The sequence below is a fragment of the Salvelinus sp. IW2-2015 genome, linkage group LG4q.1:29, assembly GCF_002910315.2.
Source record: "Salvelinus sp. IW2-2015 linkage group LG4q.1:29, ASM291031v2, whole genome shotgun sequence".
Lineage (NCBI taxonomy): Eukaryota > Metazoa > Chordata > Actinopteri > Salmoniformes > Salmonidae > Salvelinus > Salvelinus sp. IW2-2015.
The window spans coordinates 62,156,345-62,174,323 of NC_036842.1; the positions used below are offsets into that span (position 1 = coordinate 62,156,345).

Consider the following 17,979-nt stretch of genomic DNA (forward strand, 5'->3'; position numbering starts at 1 on the left):
ATGCCAGGCCTYTTCAAGATTATGCAGGTAAGTGAGAGATTGACTGCCCTGATGGAATGAAGTATATACACCTCAATTCATGTTGGGTTGCCTTCTGATCCATCATTATGGATAGGCCTTATTCAAATGGCAATTTCCAAATGTTTTTGATTAATTTATTTCATCATTCCTTTGCAGACTCTAATTTTACTTGGACTTGTTATTGCTAAATGTACATGGACATCAGAGGCACACAAGTATAAGGGATGCTTCAGTACAGAAAAACTGGAGCATAGAGCTCTCAAGATCCTTCACCGAAACCGGTACCAGACAGATGTTCATATTGATGAAACACAGTATCACAAACTGGGTATGAAGAAGACCTGCCCCACTGTGCTTCGTTCACAGTCAGTAGACTACAACAATCGTTCAGTCTCCCCCTGGCGGTACAGGTAAGGCATCTCTTTCTACTCGAAGTAAATACCTTTTGATAGGTCGAACATTGTTTTAGCCGTGCATCCATAATATTATCAGTCTGACAGTAACATCATTTGAGTAAATGTGCATGCCATATGGTTGAGAAATACATTTTTGAATAGCATTGATTAATAATTGGCTATTTGGATAACTGGATTGCCACTTTTCCCTTAGCATCGATAGCGTGGAGGGACGATTCCCTGAAAAGATTGTTGTTGCTGAATGTCTATGCGAGGGATGCCTCATCATTAAAGGGCCCGGACACCACGGGGCCCAACATCATGCATATAACTCTGTGCCTATAGAGCAAACCCAGATGGTTTTGATGAAGACCGTATGCCTGAACAACCCAGAAAAATACTCACTTACATCACACTTTGTCAAAGTGCCCATTGCCTGCACCTGTGTTAGGAGTAGGATATGATTGCCTCTCATAGAGGACATTTTTTAGACAAACTGTRGTGACATGTTTCACATTTTGTTGTTTGTTTTTAAAATGCACTTACGCTATTGAAAGTATTGCACTTAATATGCTTATGGATAATAAGCTATCGAGAATACATGCATTTTTATATGAGACAAAATTATTTGTGTACAGTATTTATGTTGCAAGATTGTATTTATTTAATGATCTATTGACTATTTATTGAACTAGCTATGTTCTAAATGTTCTAAAGTTCTATTTATATATGGTTTTTGGTGACTTTTGTTAATAGGTCTGCCTATTCCTTTCAACATCCATGTGTTCTTCTGTTGCTGTTTCCCATCAGCTGCGCCACAGGCTCCCGAGTGGCGCAGCGGTCTAAGGCACTGCATTTCAGTGCTTGGGGCATCACTACAGACACCCTAGTTCGAATCCAGGCTGTATCAAAACCGGCCAAGATTGGGAGTCTCATAGGGCGGCGCACAATTGGCCCAGCGTTGRCCGGGTTTGGCCAGTGTAGGTGGTTATTGTAATTAAGAATTTGTTTTTAACTGACTTGCCTAGTTAAATAAAGGTTAAATAAAAATAAAATAATAATATATATATATATCCATGGATATTGATTGGTAGTGATGCATTTATAGAAATGTAGCATCATTTATGGGATTTTATTGTTGATTCCTTAATAAAGATGCCTAATGAAATATCTGCCCCTCTTGCTTTATTTAGTCCAACCTACACATTCAAGAATGACAGATTTTCTATACACTTGACCAATAAGCTTGACCACTTGATCAGTAGACAKGGTTAATTCATTTAGGATTAAATATTGATTTAGCTTCATGGTGGTCATAATGTATAATAACGTTATTACATAGGCTAAACAAAAAAACGCGCAATGGAAAGCGCTGCATTATTACATTAATAGCCATACATTTTTTTTTTGATTTGAGAATCAGCGCAGTTGAAGTCCCTGATCTATAGCCAACATCATGGCTGCAATTCCTTCTAGGCATCCGCCATTTCTTTATCCCTATTTTATGCTTTCAAATCTATGAAATTATGACCAATCGGATGCACTCCTGAGCTACCCACAATATTACGTATACTTTCGGCGACAACTGTTTTTAGTAGCATGGCTAAAAATGAGTAGCGGGTCTTGAATAGAAAACTGCAGGACCTCTGCTGTAGCGAAATAAAACATAAATATGACTTCAGCCATACTGTCTGCACTTAGTGTCCTCACTAAACCTATCGGAGGTAAGTTAACATTCAGTGTGATTTAGCTAAATACGTTCCTCATTAACATATATTTGTACAGTGCTAGCTAGATTAGCCACATATGATACGGGAACGCTGTCTTACGTTTAATTTGATCCGCTATACTGCATTTCATTTTATCCATGTCAGAAGAAAACGCGCTGTTACTAGCTAGCTTGGTAAATCAGCTCAATCAATGGGCTTTGACTAAATCTGTCTGGATTTATGTGTGTCTGCTGACCCTATATGTCCCCTCCAGAGACCACAGTGCARGGTACTCAACACACTGAACAGGAGGCACTGATGGCTGCACTCCAAGCCAACCAGGCCCTGCTGGAGGAGCGTCTGCAGGGGGAGAATGGCCTGTACGAGGTGCGCAGCCTGCGGGAGGAGGTGAGGGCAGGGGTGCCCTGGATCTGCACCGATACAGAGGACGTCACATGGAGCTTTGTCCAGGAGTGTCTGTTGCTGTTGCTAAGCCTGGCCCGTAACCTCACTCTCCAGCTAGAGCTCTTCAACCAAGCCCCCAGTCCTGCTATGTCCAGACTGCGGACCCCTGAGATGGCCCCTCCTCTGCCTCCTGACGTGCTGAGCGTGGCCCAACAGAAGACACTTGGTGCAGCTCTTCAATTCGTTATCTCCCTGGGCCTCTGCCCCTACCTGTCCCTGGGGGTGGGGGTGCCCCTGGGGCGCAGGTCAGCATTTGGGAAGTTGGTGGAGGGGTTGGTGTGTCATGATGTGGCCCCTGTCCCTGAGCGCCGTCTCCTGACCACCACTGCTGTTCTGCTGGAGCTGTGTGTGCTGTCATCACTGGCCACCATGGTCTACACTCGCCACCTGGGAGATGTCATGGCAGCGCTATGCCAGCTAGGATACCGCCCCCACCGCCCAGAGAAAGGCACCACTAAGGAAGAGAAGGTAATTCACTGTTCCGGCCTGACGATGTTGAATATGAATGGTATTATTATAACTTGATATCATGGATTTGGATATCAGTTTGATAGGATTGTCATAACACACTTTTGCCACTAGATGGTGGAAGTATTAAGCAGAGGAACAAGCAGGCTCACTCTTTTGATCACTCTTTTGATAATGTAGGAGATCAGTAAGGAGGAACGCAAGAACTGCAGGGAGGCTCTTCAAAAACTCTTGGGGAAAGTCTACCAGCCAATCGTTATCAAAGAGCTGCTTATTCTCCAAGGCGGTCCCAAACAGGTAGAGCGCAGTGAAGTATCTGTACACCATTACATATCAGTATGTTTTCCTCTATGTACTTGTATATGGTGCTGTGTCTGTCTGCTCTGGTGTAACCGAATGTAGCAGGCCTAAAAGAAACGCCTGAGCGGCCTTTCTTTCTTTTTGATCATAACAAGAGAGAAAAAACTGTAGAGGGAGATTCTCTAATGCACTATTCATCCAATCCAGTAAATGTGGAGGAGGAGTTAAGATGGAGTATCAACTTGTTAACGTCTGAAAGCGGAAATCTCGCCACAGGCTCTTTCCATTTTTCCTGAAAACTGTAAACATCTGGTTGTTTTTGACCCTGCTGATGGTAACTCTGGTATGATCTTCAAAGAGTATCTTAAAGGTCCAATGCAACTGTTTTATCTCAATATCAAATTATTTCTGGGAAATAATTAAGTACCTTACTGTGTTTTCAATTCAAATGGTAAAAAATAAACACAAATAGCTTCTTAGTGTAAAGGAAGTCACGCTGCTTGCTTAGCGAGTACCACTTCCTCCCGAATCGGGCCATACCTGGCGCAAACTCGGGACCCCTGCCTTGCTAGCACACGTGACCAGCTTGTTACCAGCTTGCACTGACCTGTCATCTGGCGCCGGTCTTTATAAACAGTGGGGACACTTCAGGCTGAGGAGTAAGTTTCACACATCCCCATGTGCTACATTAGCAAAGAGCATTTCTCAAGCAGTAATTTTGCTAGGACTGTCTGGGAGTGGTCTGAGTGGGGAGGGGATACTGAAAACTCTCTGTTATTCGCAAAGAGGTTTAGAACTCTTTCTTACTAGTTTATTAACTAAGGTCAACATGCAAGCCAAAATTCCAAACAGCTCTTACACTAAAAGGGCATTACTTACTACGACTGTGATATGTGGTCGTCTCACCTAGCTATCTTAAGATGAATGCACAAAGTCGCTCTGGATAAGAGAATCTGCTAAATTACTAAAATGTAAATGTCTCTCTGCCCTTCCAGGCCCCTCCAGGCCCTGGTACTAGTGGTGGCAATAGGAGCCCTCTGAGCCAGGCTCCCCCGTGGCTGAGGCGTCTGTGTGGGCAGCTGCTGTCTGAGAGGCTGATGCAGCCCAATGGAGTCCAGTCTGTGGTGAGGGCTATCCTAGAGGGAGGCGCAGGTGAGCTCAGCTGGAGACATAGGGGGAACATTTAGAAAACCCTGGCCATGAGATGGGCAAGAAACATCTACCAAACACTTAGGTATTATCAGTTGTGATGAGTGACCCATAAGTGTCATTCTTACCTGCTTTATAATAATGCAGTTTCACTTTTTGTTCCCTCTCTAATAGGAGGWGAGTCTGATTGGAGGAAATGTGATGGTGTAGCCAGGATCCTAGCAGCCTGCCCTCAGCAGTCTCTATCTTCAGACAGCTACTATAGTCAGGTTTGCCCCCAGGTAAACCTGTCATGTTTTTAAAGATTTATGGAAATTGAACTTGCTGTACATACCGGCATAAAAGTCATGATCATTTCTAGATTCATTCTGGTAATAATATTCTGTCATAATGGTCAGATTCTGGAGCTTCTGCACTTCAGAGACAAGCTGACAGCTCAGCAGTTCCAGCGTGTGGCCACCAGGGCGGCTCTCACCATGGTGCAGGACTGCCCAATGTTTGCCCTGCAGTACCTGCTCACTCCCCTCTTCAGCTCCCTTCACCGCTGTGGCCGGATGACAGGTCAGTGCAAGCTGTGCAGTATCTCTGAGAGAACAAATGTACTAATTAGTTACCTAAACTATATATGCAAAAGTATGTGGACATCCCTTCAAATGAGTGGATTCAGCTATTTCAGCCACACCCGTTGCTGACAGGTGTATAAAATCAAGCACACAGCCATGCAATCTCTATAGACAAACATTGGCAGTAGAATGGCCCTTACTGAAGAGCTCAGTGATTTTCAATGTGGCACCGTCATAGGATGCCACCTTTCCAACAAGTCAGTTCGTCAAATTTCWGCCCTGCTAGAGCWTCCCCGGTCAACCGTAAGTGCTTTTATTGTGAAGTCGAAACATCTAGGTGCAACAACGGCTCAGCTACATGCTGTAGCGTGAAGTGAAATCTTAAAGCTACAGCATACAATGACATTCTAGACAATTCTGTGCTTCCAACTATGTGGCAATAGTTTGGGGAAGGCCCTTTCCTGTTTCAGCACGACAATGCTCCCGTGCACAAAGRGAGGTCCAAACAGAAATGGTTMGTCGAGATCGATGTAGAAGATCTTGACTAACCTGCACAGAGCACTGACCTCAACCCCATCGAACACCTTTGGGATAAATTGGAACGCCGACTGCTGGCCAGTCCTAATCGCCCAATCTCAGTGCCCAACCTCACTAATGCTCTTGTGGCTGAATGGAAGCAAGTCCCTGCAGCAATGTTCCAACATCTAGTGGAAAGCCTTCCCAGAAGAGTGGAGGCTGTTATAACAGCAAAGGGGGAACCAACTCCATATTCATGCTCATGATTTTGGAATGAGATGTTCGAGCAGGTGTTCACATACTTTTGGTCATGTAGTGTATGTTGGTTTGTTAAAAATTACAACTTCTGTAGGCTATATAYCTGAAKAATAACCACCACTGTTGTTAGCTTGCAGAGCTGATTGCAGCTGCTCACCGCTTTCTATCAAATGATTTGGTCTGTGCATCAGGGAAATTGACAATGCTGCAGAGATAGACTCCGCTGGCTTTTAATTAGAGTCTGCCGGTCAATGTCCTTACCACTCTGAAAATGACACTTGGTATTTACTTGTGTGTGTGCGTGCGTGCGTCTGAATATGTGCCTGTGTGTGTGCACGTGTGTGTGTTTTGGGTTTGTTTGTGTGTACATGTATGGGTGCCCATGCCTGTGTGTGTAAATTGTGGTATTGCTTGAGGAGCACTCCGTAAAGTTGGGCTAATTGAATATGGATGTCCCCCTGCTGTTAACAGGCCTGTGGTCTGGCTGCTGCTCTGACAGATAGATAGGACACAGACACAGCAAATCTGCATCAGCAAAGAACTCCTCATTGATCCACTTAACCAACACAGGACACATCTACCCTATGAGACTCATCCTTAGCCTCTTTCTGTTTTGTGTTTTGAATAGTATCTACGTTTTATTTAAATCCTGCCCCAGTTACTATATTTTTTTAACATGTATTATGTGTGTGTGAAAACAATTATCCTCTATTCRGTAGGTATTGTCCCTCGCTGAATTCAGCGGGGGGGGTTTTAGCTAGCGAAATTCTGGCTCACGATTAAAGATGTCTGCTGGCTGTAAGTGCTTGCTTACGTGATGCTGAACATGAACCTCTAGGTTCAGACACAGCTTGGGTGGCTCCAGGCACTGAGTATGTCTGTATTTGTCAGGGGAGGGTCAAACCCAGGTCACAGTGGAGGAATGGGAGCTGACGCGCTGTGCGGAGGACGTGTTTAAGGTGAGTGGAACACAGACGATTAACTCAACCATGTATAGGCCAAACCTAGAGATTTACTGTATCACTCTCTCCTTCCATCTCTCTATCTCTCAGATCTGTGTGGTGGGGAACAGCCCGTCTGCTCCTTTGCTGAAGGCTCTGGGAGAAGTGATTCCTGTTCTCTTCGATCTGTACTGCTTCACCAAAAAGAATGCTTCCCACCTACGGTCAGTTCTCTGTTATTGAAATGCTTCAACTGCTGAGTATTTCTCTATCTGGCTATTACTATATAGTCTCAATAAGCCCTATTTGTGATGGTCACTTCAGCGATATAACAATGGTTTCACCTGTATCTTGTCGTGGATCAGTCTCTGCTTTTTAGGTAGTTTCTAACTTTTCCCTGTGTATGTGTATGCTGTGTGCTCCACAGCGCCCCRTGTCAGGAGATCCTGCTCTGGTACTTTGGCAAATCTGAGCTTCCTGTAGCCCTCTCAACCCTACAGCAGCTGTGTGCCATGGATGGAGGGGCAGGCGGGGTGGCCTCTGGCTTCCACTTCACCCCTGGTAGTGACGGAGGGGCACAGCTTAACCCCTCWGAGACCATCAGGTGACTGGCATTCAACATCACACAATTACTGGTCTCCAATGCTCCCATATGAGAAGAAGATGCTAGTAAAGCCCCTTCATTGGGCGGAGGGGTTGTTATCACTGATCTGATGACTGGGATTGATGGATGTAATGTAGTGGAAACTGCAAGTACACRTATCCAGTCATGTTAGAAAAAAACATTTAAATATACAATCATGCCCCAAGTCTCTCCCATCATGTGTGTCGGTCTCCTCTACCCTTCATGTCTCAGTGATGAGGATGATGCTCTGTATGAGAAGGTGTCTGGGGAGCAGTGGAGGGTGGAGTGTCTGGCCCAGCTGCTGGCTGAGATGAAGGATAGTGACCTGCCTGGAGACTTCTTCCTGGAGCTGCTGCAGGTAGCTAATGTACCACACACCGAGACACAGACAGACACCGAGACACAGACACAGACAGAGAGGCAGCCTATGGCTTTGGCCAGTATTGTCCTGCTGCATTCCCCAGATGGGGTTGGTGTGTAAATATGGACGCTCTCTTCCCTGGCAGGCGCTGACTTGCTGGGCTGCAGAGGAGGAGGAAGAGGAGCAGGAAGTGGACACGTCAGCCATGACACTACTGCAGCTGGAGCAGCATCTGTTAGGGAAAGTCACGGGGAGGGGTCAGAAGCTGGCCCTACTGCAGGTGCTGGCTGTCATGTGTGAGGGCCTACCACACACTCTACTGCTACGCAAGCCAACCCAGGTAACTACTGGTATACACCCCACAGCTAAACTCAATAACCTTGCTCCTGTTCAAGATTGGATCATGTCAGATGCCAACAGTTGATTGACTTGAGTATTTGTTTTTCACTGCTTAACTATTTATTTCCAGCTCTAAAGTTTCAGTCTCCCATCATTTATGTTATTATCTCAGTTAATGTTCACCATCTTTCCGCTTGTAGTTTTGTGATGAGCTTTTATCAAACTTTAACTTTAAGTCTTTCTGTCTCTCCCTCCGCATCAGGGCTTTACAGAACACTGGTCCTCTGGGCCTCCTTATTAAGGAATGAGGGCATGATGAGTAATACTTTAAGAGCTCTAAGAATAGTGTGGTCTATCTCTGATTAGGTAAAAGACCCAGGGCTAGTGCTGTGCCATTTTGCCAGAGGAAAACCATTCACTCTCAGATTAAGAAACTTCTCTGATAAACTGGCTTCACTTCAGTTGATAAGCAGTATTTTTAGCCATTTTATCTTGAGGGCCCTCAGCCAGGGGTTTTTGCAGAGACATTTTAAAACTTTTTTATGTTTAAATCTGTGGGTGTGAGAATTTAATAGCACTAGTTAATATGCACCTCTTGGTAGGAAATGTGTGGTTTGTATACATGCAGCTGTCTGTCCGTCCGTCTTGTAACTGATACGTCTGTCCGTCCGTCTTGTAACTGATACYTCTGTCTGTGTGTCCTGTCCTAGGTGGTGGAGTTCATCGTGGCCATGCTGCAGAGGGCCTGTGTGGGTTTGGACCAGGTCCGGGCTGCTGCAAGTCCAGTTGAGACCCAGACACTCAGCATGGGAATGGGCCTGGTGGCCACRCTGCTGTCAGGACCCTCACCGGTACTGCACACAGCTAATGAACACACACCATTCTGTTCAGGCAACAGGCTTTACCTTTGATACTACTGTAATTGAGTATGGTATCATACTGTATGATATGTGGCATTTTGTTTTGATGTCTCTCTCTCTCCTTGTCGCAGCTGAGTGCTGAGGACTACTCCTCAATGWCCAGGCTCCTCCCACCTCTGGAGGAGATTTCCCAGAGGCACCCTGAGGTGGTCATCCAGGAGCTGGCCTCAGACCTGCGAGCCGCCATTGCCACACACGGTGCCTACCAACCTGACAACGTGACACGAGCCACTCAATATCAAAGTCCCAAAACGGACAATAACGTGCCTACTAAGAAAAACTTCAAGACACAAACAAGTCCCTCGCAAGTCTCCCAAACAAGACTCTACTCACCCACCCTTCATAACAACCCCAGCACACACACTACTCAAACGCCTAACACCCGAGCCCCAATTCAGACCTGTATCCCCAACCTCAGAACACAGAGCAGCGCTGGTGATAGTCTGGCCCAGAAAACGAATCTATCCCAGAGGGTATCATCTGGGGCTGGCCAGGGTCCTGCAGGGGTGTCTGCTCCTGATGGGGGGCTGTCAGGTGAGAGGGGTGGCAGCAGTAGCAGCAGTGAGCCCTCCAGTGGCACCCCCAGTAGGGCCTTCTCAGACTGCCTGCTCGGGGCATGTGATCCTGAGGTCCCCACCAGAGCAGTGTCCCTGAGAACCTTAACACGGGCCATACAGAATGGAGACAGGGAGGCTCTTCAGAATCAGGAGAAAGTCCTCACGGTGAGTAGAGTGGTAGAGAACCAGTAGATAATGCATGTAGCTAATAGAATATGACTCAGTGGTCCGACTGTGTATCAACCAGGGGACCCATTGCAGTCTTGGCAATGGGTCAATAGGTTCCCTCTGATTCAGTGTTATCTATCTTTCTACCTCCATCGCTGACTTCCAGGGTCTCAATCTCCCTTGAGAGGGGTCTTCCTCTAACACCGTAGCCTCACGCAGGCCCTGGAGGCGTGGACAGTAGCAGCAGAACCAGTCTCTGTGGGGGTTACTGTCTGTTTGGGTGGAGAGGATGTTTAATAGATGAGGGGAGTTGATCAGAGACCCTGGGGGAATGCAGTGTGGTCTATGGGGACTTGTTAATCTGGTTGAGGGGACTGGATTATCACACTGGGTCTGGATCTCATTTAGTATTCAGTGTAATGAGCACCCCTTCTGTGTGCACCTTCCACGACCCCCCCCCGTCCCCCCCCGTCACAGCCTAGGGAGTCCAGTACCTGGTGGGGGGTGGGGATCCTCTTTAATCTCCATCCTATTGTACTTCTCTTTGTGTTGGGTTGTTTTGGGACAAATTATAAACACTATGAAGAAAATGATGTAGTGGTGTAATTATAATTTTTATAGGATGTCAGATGGGAACGTTGAGCAGCTTTGGTGTAATGTGTCCTGTAATGGCTTTGTCTTCCAGCTCTTCCTGGAGAACTTGGAACATGAGGACACGTTTGTGTATCTGTCAGCCATTCAAGGTAGGAAYTCGATGGTCTCCAGGTGATGCTTAACCTTACATGTGTAAACCTTTGGTCTTTTACTTTAGTTTTGTGGGGTGATATTAACCTTTGGCTTCGGCTAGCTTTCCTTTAGCAAGTATAACTAGGATACAACTGTTGTATCTCGTCTAATTTGCCTTAGAAACTGGAATGACATTAACTTGCAGTGGCATCTTCTTCATGGTATATAGGTTTTGCTGGGCTTKGAGTTTCTCAGTGACCCATTCTGTGTCCCTCTCCTCCCTGCAGGCCTGGCGGTGTTGGCTGACTTCTTCCCTGAGAGGATCCTGCTGCGGCTYCAGGAAGAGTACCAGAATGGTCCATCCTCTCAGAAGGAGAGGTCCCTGGAGACACGGCTGAAGGTTGGAGAGGTGCTGATGAGGGCTAGCAGGGCTATGGGTGAGTGGACTGTTATCAACACAACTAACTGACCTACGAAAAACCTGCTCACCACACATCCTGGGAGAGGCTCCAGCAYTAGACTCATTAACTCAGTGAGATMATTATCTTTTGGTGTGTAGATTTGACCACACAGAGAAGGAAGCGCCTGCAGCTAGCCTCAATGACACAGTTTACTAGGTTTTGACAGATTCATAGGCTGTTTTGTGATGGACATGTGTATGAATGATTGTGAATTTGCTTACTCATGTTAGTGTTTCCATTTTAATTATGCATACATGTGTGTTGGTCTATGTTAACGGTGTATGAGGCCCAATTATTATAAAGTCATAAAACGGTCATAAAACGGTCGTAAAACAGACAGTACATGCTTGTTCCACACTGAGGGGACTATATCGAAACCTATCCCTCTCTGTTAGAATTCCTTGTTTGTGGTTTTTCCCTCTCCCWGGTTTTGTCTGCCAGATCTCGATAGTACCATTTTCCCGGGACAAGTGAGGGGTTATTCGGCATTCCCCCTTCCCCTCCCTTATCTTGGATGTGAAAGGCACCCAGACAGACCAGCGACGGTCTCTAATTGGCCCTGCTCCACTAGCCTAACAGAACATCATCTCAGCTGGTTTGTCGCCCCATTAGATACCCACAGGAATCTTTTGTCACTCCTCTGGATCATTCTCCCCTTTCTTATGCATCTGGGAAAATACCCCCGTCCGCCAAACCCTATATTCTGAATCGAACCATATTAGCACCCCATCTTATTTTTGTGTCCCCCCACGTACTACAGATGGGCATTTGAAATTACTTGACTATTCAAGTAATATCATTATATTTTTCTGGGATAGCCAGAATGCAAAATCATAATACAGAAATTGCTCTACAATGCAAAATGATGGCAGAGGTCACCAGCGGACCTTTTCTCAGGTAGTTTTGGCTAACAGCAACAGTGAAAGAGAAGTCGCCATGATAGAACTGATTATAATACAAAAAGGTTTTCTGGTGAGTATTTTGTATTGATCTGTGCCAGGTCCTGTGGAAACTCTGTTAGGTGTGCACCTGTAATTGCTATTTGAAGTGCGGAACATAGCATACCAATGCTATGGAGGGATAAAAACAAAGTTTACATTTAAAATACAAAAATGTAAGAATTTATAATGTTATGCTATCCTTGCAGGTAAAGCTTTTTCATTGTTAAAATAGGCCTAAAAATAATTTAACACTCACTCATGTAAGCAAATACTAACATCTGTTAACCGTGCCCATCCCTACCACGTACTGTGTCCCCAGTGCACAAAAGGCCACTTTCCCTTTGCTTTTTCAGTGTATTGCACATTAATCCATTTCCATCAAAGGAATTCTTGAGATTCTTTGGCCCTTGGTCAGATCTTGGTCTGAGAGTGATGTAAATGTACAGTTACAGTTTTGACTGACTGGACAAAGGAGCTAGAATGAGTCAGGAACAGATAGTAGTAAATGGGCAAGGGAAGCATGAGAGTAGCAACTGGACGAATACAGGCCTGCTGACCTAGATAAAACACACAATCATTCACAAACCGACACCTGTTTTCTCTTTTATTAAGGCAGTTAATAAAAGACCATCCTTTGAAACATGGCTCTGACTGAGGAGTGGCCAGCTGAACTGGTGTGTATGGGTATCTGGAAGGTGGAGGCCAGGGCAGGCAGAATGATACCTCTCATGGTGGGTCTGTCTGACTGGGCCAGCAGACTCAGCTGCAGGGACCACGGCCCAGTCCACCCATCTGGGTCTTACTTGGACACCCAGTCACCTGGCCAACTCCATGGCTCCACTCCCACTGCTTTATGTTGTGGAATAGAGCAGGTTTTGCACTGTCAGTGGGGGGCTGCCTTAGTAAGACAGATACACACAACCACGCACACACACTTACACACACACTGAAAGGAGAAAAGCGTCTTCTCTATTTTAGTTTCTTTGCAGATTTAGCAACCCCCTTTGTAAAAACAAAAAAACAATGAGTCAGCTCGTTGTATAGATTAAAACAACTTCACCAGCTGGACCAAGAGGCAGGTAGTGTGATGCCATGTCCTCCTGAGGTGCATTGAAGGACAGACCAGACGTGGGGAAGTTTCCTCAGCACTGTCAGCAGCCAGTAGTCAGTTTTGCTGGCAGCCAATAGTACAGTATTGATAATCGTTAATAAGAATACAAACCTTATCATCTTCCTTCCTGTGTTTCAGGTGACCTGGCTCCCCACCATGGCCGGCCCCTGATCGGGGTCTTCCTGAGGGGGACGAGGGACGAGGACCGCAGTGTCCGCGCTAGCTGCCTGTCCAACCTGGGAGAGCTCTGCCAGAGACTCAACTATGCCCTGGGGTCTTGGGCTCAGGAGGTGAGGACCACTAGTAAACCATATCATATGGTTAAACAACTAATGTCTGTCTGTTTATTTGCCTATAGTTTCTAAGTACAGTACCAGTCAAAAGTTTGGACACACCTACTCATTCCAGGGTTTTTCTTTATTTTWGCTATTTTCTACATTGTAGAATAATAGTGAAGACATCAAAACTATGAAATAWCACATATGGAATCATGTAGTAACCAAACAAGAACGTTGAAAGTTWCTTCAAGTGCAGTCGCAAAAAACATCAAGCGCAATGATGAAACTGGCTCTCATGAGTACCACCACAGGAAAGGAAGACCCAGAGTTACCTCTGCTGCAGAAGATAAGTTTATTAGAGTTACCAGCCTCAGAAATTGCAGCCCAAATAAATGCTTCACAGAGTTCATGTAACAGACACATCTCAACATCAACTGTTCAGAGGAGACTGCGTGAATCAGGCCTTCATGGTCGAATTGCTGCAAAGAAACCACTACTAAAAGACACCAATAAGAAGAGAGACTTGCTTGYGCCAAGAAATATGAGCAATGGACATTAGACCAGTGGAAATCTTTGTGAGACGGATGATCTCCATATGTGTGGTTCCCACCGTGAAGCWTGGAGGTGGAGGTGTGATGGTGTGGGGGTGCTTTGCTGGTGWCACTGTCAGTGATTTATTTAGAATTCAAGGCACACAACCAGCATGGCTACCACAGCATTCTGCAGCGATACGCCATCCCGAAAGCATTCCACTGATGCTGGCCCATGTTGACTCCAGTGCTTCCCACAGTTGTCAAGTTGGCTGGATGTCCTTTTGGTGGTGGACCATTCTTGATACACACAGGAAACTGTTGAGTGTTAAAACCCCAGCAGTGTTGCAGTTCTTGACACAAACTGGTGCACCATGCACCTACTACCATACCCTGTTCAAAAGCACTTTTGTCTTGCCAATTCACCCTCTGAATGGCACTCGTACACAATCCATGTCTCAAGGCTTAACAGTCCTTCTTTGACCTGTCTCCTCACCTTCATCTACACTGATTGAAGTGGATTTAACAAGTGACATTAATATGGGATCATGGCTTTCACCTGGATTCACATGGTCAGTCAATGTCATAATGTTTTGTACACGTAGTGTATTATTATTTGTATTGTTTCATTCACTTCTGTTGTACCTGRWCTATTGGAGCTCAGAGCYTAAGAATTTCACTGTACCCTGCAAATGCATCTGTGACCCWGTGCATGTGACTAATAAAATWATCTGTCAATGAATCATCCTGAATTTTCCAATCACGCATTATAAAGTGACTTAACTACTTCCTCTATTAAATCTGTCAATGAMTCCAGATGTCCCCTGTCTTGGCGTACTGTTGTCTACACTTATAGCCATAGGATGGTTGGGGTCAGGGTGGGATTCAGCTAGGGGTCCGGCGTCAGGGAACAGCAGGTATTGCCCAAGGTTAAAGGTCACGGTTCACTTTCTTCAGAGGGAGAGAACTGTGACTGTCTTGTCCTACTGCCCCTCTCTCAGCCTGTGCCTCTGGCCATGACACATTTTTCCCAGCTCAGCAGTATTGTGTGTTGGAGTGTCCTCTCCTAAAGAGCCCCTCCCTCAGTGCTGAGATCAGGCTTTTCACTGGTGGGGAGAGCATGAGGGGGAGGGGCCGGAATCACTTCACTCAAACGCTCGTCCYCTCTAGTCAATGTTTGAGTTGACAGAAATGTGTGTGTGTCAGGGCAGCTTGTGGAAGGCCTGTCTGCCTGCTGCAGTGGTCAGGGCCCTAAATAAAGCTGCTTTGACGGCCAGGGGTCTGTCAGCGAGGTCTGTGCACTGCAGACTCTGCTTCATGAATACGCATCTCTGTCAGGCTGAGTAACAGGGATGCCTATTCATGAGAGCCATGGCTCTCTGCTACAGCCTAATCCCTCTCAGTCCATCGCAGCCTGTTGTCGGTGTGTGTGTCTATCCWACCAATATGTTAATCAACCCAGTGCACTCGCGGTAACCACAGCACTGTGGACCTTGGCATGGTCACTGCTCCTTTATAGATCCTCTGAGAGTGTGTATTTATCTGTGTATGTGTTTGTTCTTCCTTAGTTGAGCACCTGTTTGACGGCACTGATAAAGACAGAGAAGGAGGCCGAGGTGCGGCGAGCTGCTGTCCACGTCATTTCCCTGCTGCTCAGGGGCCTGAGCGACAAAGCCACCGAGGTACAGTACTAGAGCAGTTGTCTGTACCCATACAGGTACAAGAACCACATGGATACACACATTTGTTGAGCACTCCTACACACATTTGTTGAGCACTCCTACACACATTTGTTGAGCACTCCTACACACATTTGTTGAGCACTCCTACACACATTTGTTGAACAGTCATAAGAAGTAAAACATTGTCATTGGTATGGCCTCTTACAAAATGTAATCTAATATAGTTGACATATTAGTGAGTGGAGATGTGTGTTGGAGGGCGGCGGGTTGCAACAGAGATCGTTGTGGTCATCATACTCCGGGCAGAAGCGGATGCTCAGACAACTTTGGAGGGTTTTTTGTCCTGCAGAATATTTTGAAACGATTGTCATTCTGCTTTGTGTGCATTAACTTTGGACTACCTATTGTATTAAATGTAGGGGTAAAAGTGTATTTTATTTCTTACCGGTACAGGTCAAACACATTTTTGTTTAATAGGCTAGGTGTAATCATAGAATTACATAGGCCTATAGAATCCCTAATCATTTCATATATGATCTCTGTGGTCTTAGTAGCCTAGGCCTATTAAAAAAAAYMATTACCTTTTAATGTGGCATAAACACAACCAGTCATGATGATTTCATCTGATTGTCAAACAATCACTTCAAAAAGGTGCTCCTGTAGGCTACCTGTGCATGTTCGTCCACTCACTAAATAATTCCAGCATCCAAACCCCAACAGTGCACCCGCAATTTAATGAATGAAAAGAGACATCTGTTACAAAACACCTATGTGTTTTGTAATGACATTCTGCGGTTGTCATTATGCCTACACTTGTAGCCTGAATTGATACGTCCACTACCTATGCATAGGCAGAGAATCACATTGCAGTTATCTTTCCAAGGAAATMAACTTAAATATGATTACACTATAGTTTACTACAGTGTCTGTAAATAAATATTGATAATGGAAACAAGTGGAGGGCACTTAACCAACGTGAGTCGAGGTACAGTCAAAATGGGATTATCATTAAAAAGGAAAAGATGCAATGCGCATACCATGGTGAGCAAACGCTGCCTTTTCAATAAACATTGTTTGCCCATTTATCTGTCTCTACCTGCAATGTTTGCCCATTTATTTGTCTCTATCTGCAAATCGTTCTAAAAGGTAGGGTAAGCATACCTATTAACCCTGCCGGGCTGGGGCGGAAGGGTGGCCTAGTGGTTAGAGCGTTGGACTGGTAACCGAAAGGTTTCAAGTTCAAATCCCCGAGCTGACAAGGTACAACTCTGTCGTTCTGCCCCTGACCAGGCAGTAKACCCACTGTTCCTAGGCCGTCATTGAAAATTTGTTCTTAACTGACTTGCCTAGTAAAATAAATAAAAATTAAACCCACTTTCCCATTAAGCCCACTTCCATCTTTGGATGCAATTTTTTTTTATAAAATAAAAAAACTTTTCTGCTGTTTAACGTTTCAACTAATTCATTTGGTTGTTACACCCAACTTTTTTATTCTAAGCCAATCAGTTGTTTTATTATTAAGGTATTGACTGTTATGTGTAAGTTCCCACTAATGGCTCATTTCAAAGCTGCAAAATAACTTGTGTTGAGGCTTCCCTCAGATGAACAACATCTTCAGATATTTTAGAATGTGTTGATATATGATAGCGTTTCATGAGAATTCATTGCTATTTCTTGCCAATTGKAATATGGGTTTTTCATGCTAGCAGTCATACATGCATGTCACAGTTACACAYTAGCAACAAATTGGTGAACTACAGCAAGATAATAGATTCCAGGCATTCTCAGCTTACATTTTTTGTCAAAGCATTTTGTCTAATTTTACTGTTAAATCAACCGTGCATTGTTATACATAGATGCCATTGACATTTAGTTGGGCTTAAAGGGTACAAAAAGCACTCCCTCTGTCATTTACACTCTGTATAAAGAGATATTGTTCAATATGATCAATACTAACTTTGCATAATATTGTAGTCTATAGTGTATATTTATAGCCCAGACCATTGGTTTCCAAATATTTTATGAGTAGACTTTGCTCTTCTGTCTTTTTCACCATAAATCACTGTTTGTCCCAATTAAGCCCAGTATGTTCCAATTAAGCCCAGTATGCTCCTTTTAGGCCCAGTATGCTCCTATTAGGCCCAGTATGCTCATATTAAGCCTGGTTTGTATTGAAACACATGGGGATAGTGTGTTGATATCCCTAATATGCAATTAACAAAAAACAGTTTTTTTTCTCAGATTTGTTGGTTAAAACACACAAAAACTACAGGTATGCATATTATGCATCTAGCTATGGTGCCTTTACCAAGATAGAAACCTCTGTACTCTCTCCAAGACTTTTGGAGTGGACAGGTAGTCCTTGATGCAGAGAGAGAAGAATAAGATCAGGGTTGAGGGAGGGAAGACCTACAAGAGGTGGACAAAAAATGCAAACAAATGAGGGACAAGAAGATGACAATTTGAAGACTGCTCATGCACTTTTGGGTGGGGGA

General features: G+C 44.9%; 2 protein-coding genes across 2 annotated transcripts in view; both read left to right on the forward strand.

Moving 5' to 3' along the window:
• Window positions 1-974, forward strand: LOC111961163 (interleukin-17C-like). Its single transcript, XM_023983257.1, has 3 exons — window positions 1-27; window positions 178-431; window positions 631-974. Exons 1-3 carry the CDS (start codon window positions 1-3, stop codon window positions 878-880), a joined length of 531 nt encoding a protein of 176 aa, XP_023839025.1. The 3' UTR covers window positions 881-974.
• Window positions 975-1,994: 1,020 nt separating this feature from the next.
• The window catches only part of tango6 (transport and golgi organization 6 homolog (Drosophila)), a 39,174-nt gene continuing 23,189 nt past the window's right edge, over window positions 1,995-17,979 (forward strand). Inside the window, exons 1-17 of the mRNA XM_023985338.2 lie at window positions 1,995-2,140; window positions 2,400-3,058; window positions 3,239-3,355; window positions 4,354-4,510; window positions 4,682-4,788; window positions 4,906-5,068; window positions 6,736-6,803; window positions 6,897-7,009; window positions 7,213-7,389; window positions 7,642-7,768; window positions 7,917-8,111; window positions 8,821-8,961; window positions 9,102-9,752; window positions 10,441-10,498; window positions 10,769-10,918; window positions 13,133-13,284; window positions 15,371-15,484. Of these exons, the coding sequence (XP_023841106.1) occupies window positions 2,089-2,140; window positions 2,400-3,058; window positions 3,239-3,355; window positions 4,354-4,510; window positions 4,682-4,788; window positions 4,906-5,068; window positions 6,736-6,803; window positions 6,897-7,009; window positions 7,213-7,389; window positions 7,642-7,768; window positions 7,917-8,111; window positions 8,821-8,961; window positions 9,102-9,752; window positions 10,441-10,498; window positions 10,769-10,918; window positions 13,133-13,284; window positions 15,371-15,484 (3,201 nt within the window). The 5' untranslated portion in view covers window positions 1,995-2,088. The remainder of the gene's footprint in view (window positions 2,141-2,399; window positions 3,059-3,238; window positions 3,356-4,353; window positions 4,511-4,681; window positions 4,789-4,905; window positions 5,069-6,735; window positions 6,804-6,896; window positions 7,010-7,212; window positions 7,390-7,641; window positions 7,769-7,916; window positions 8,112-8,820; window positions 8,962-9,101; window positions 9,753-10,440; window positions 10,499-10,768; window positions 10,919-13,132; window positions 13,285-15,370; window positions 15,485-17,979) is intronic.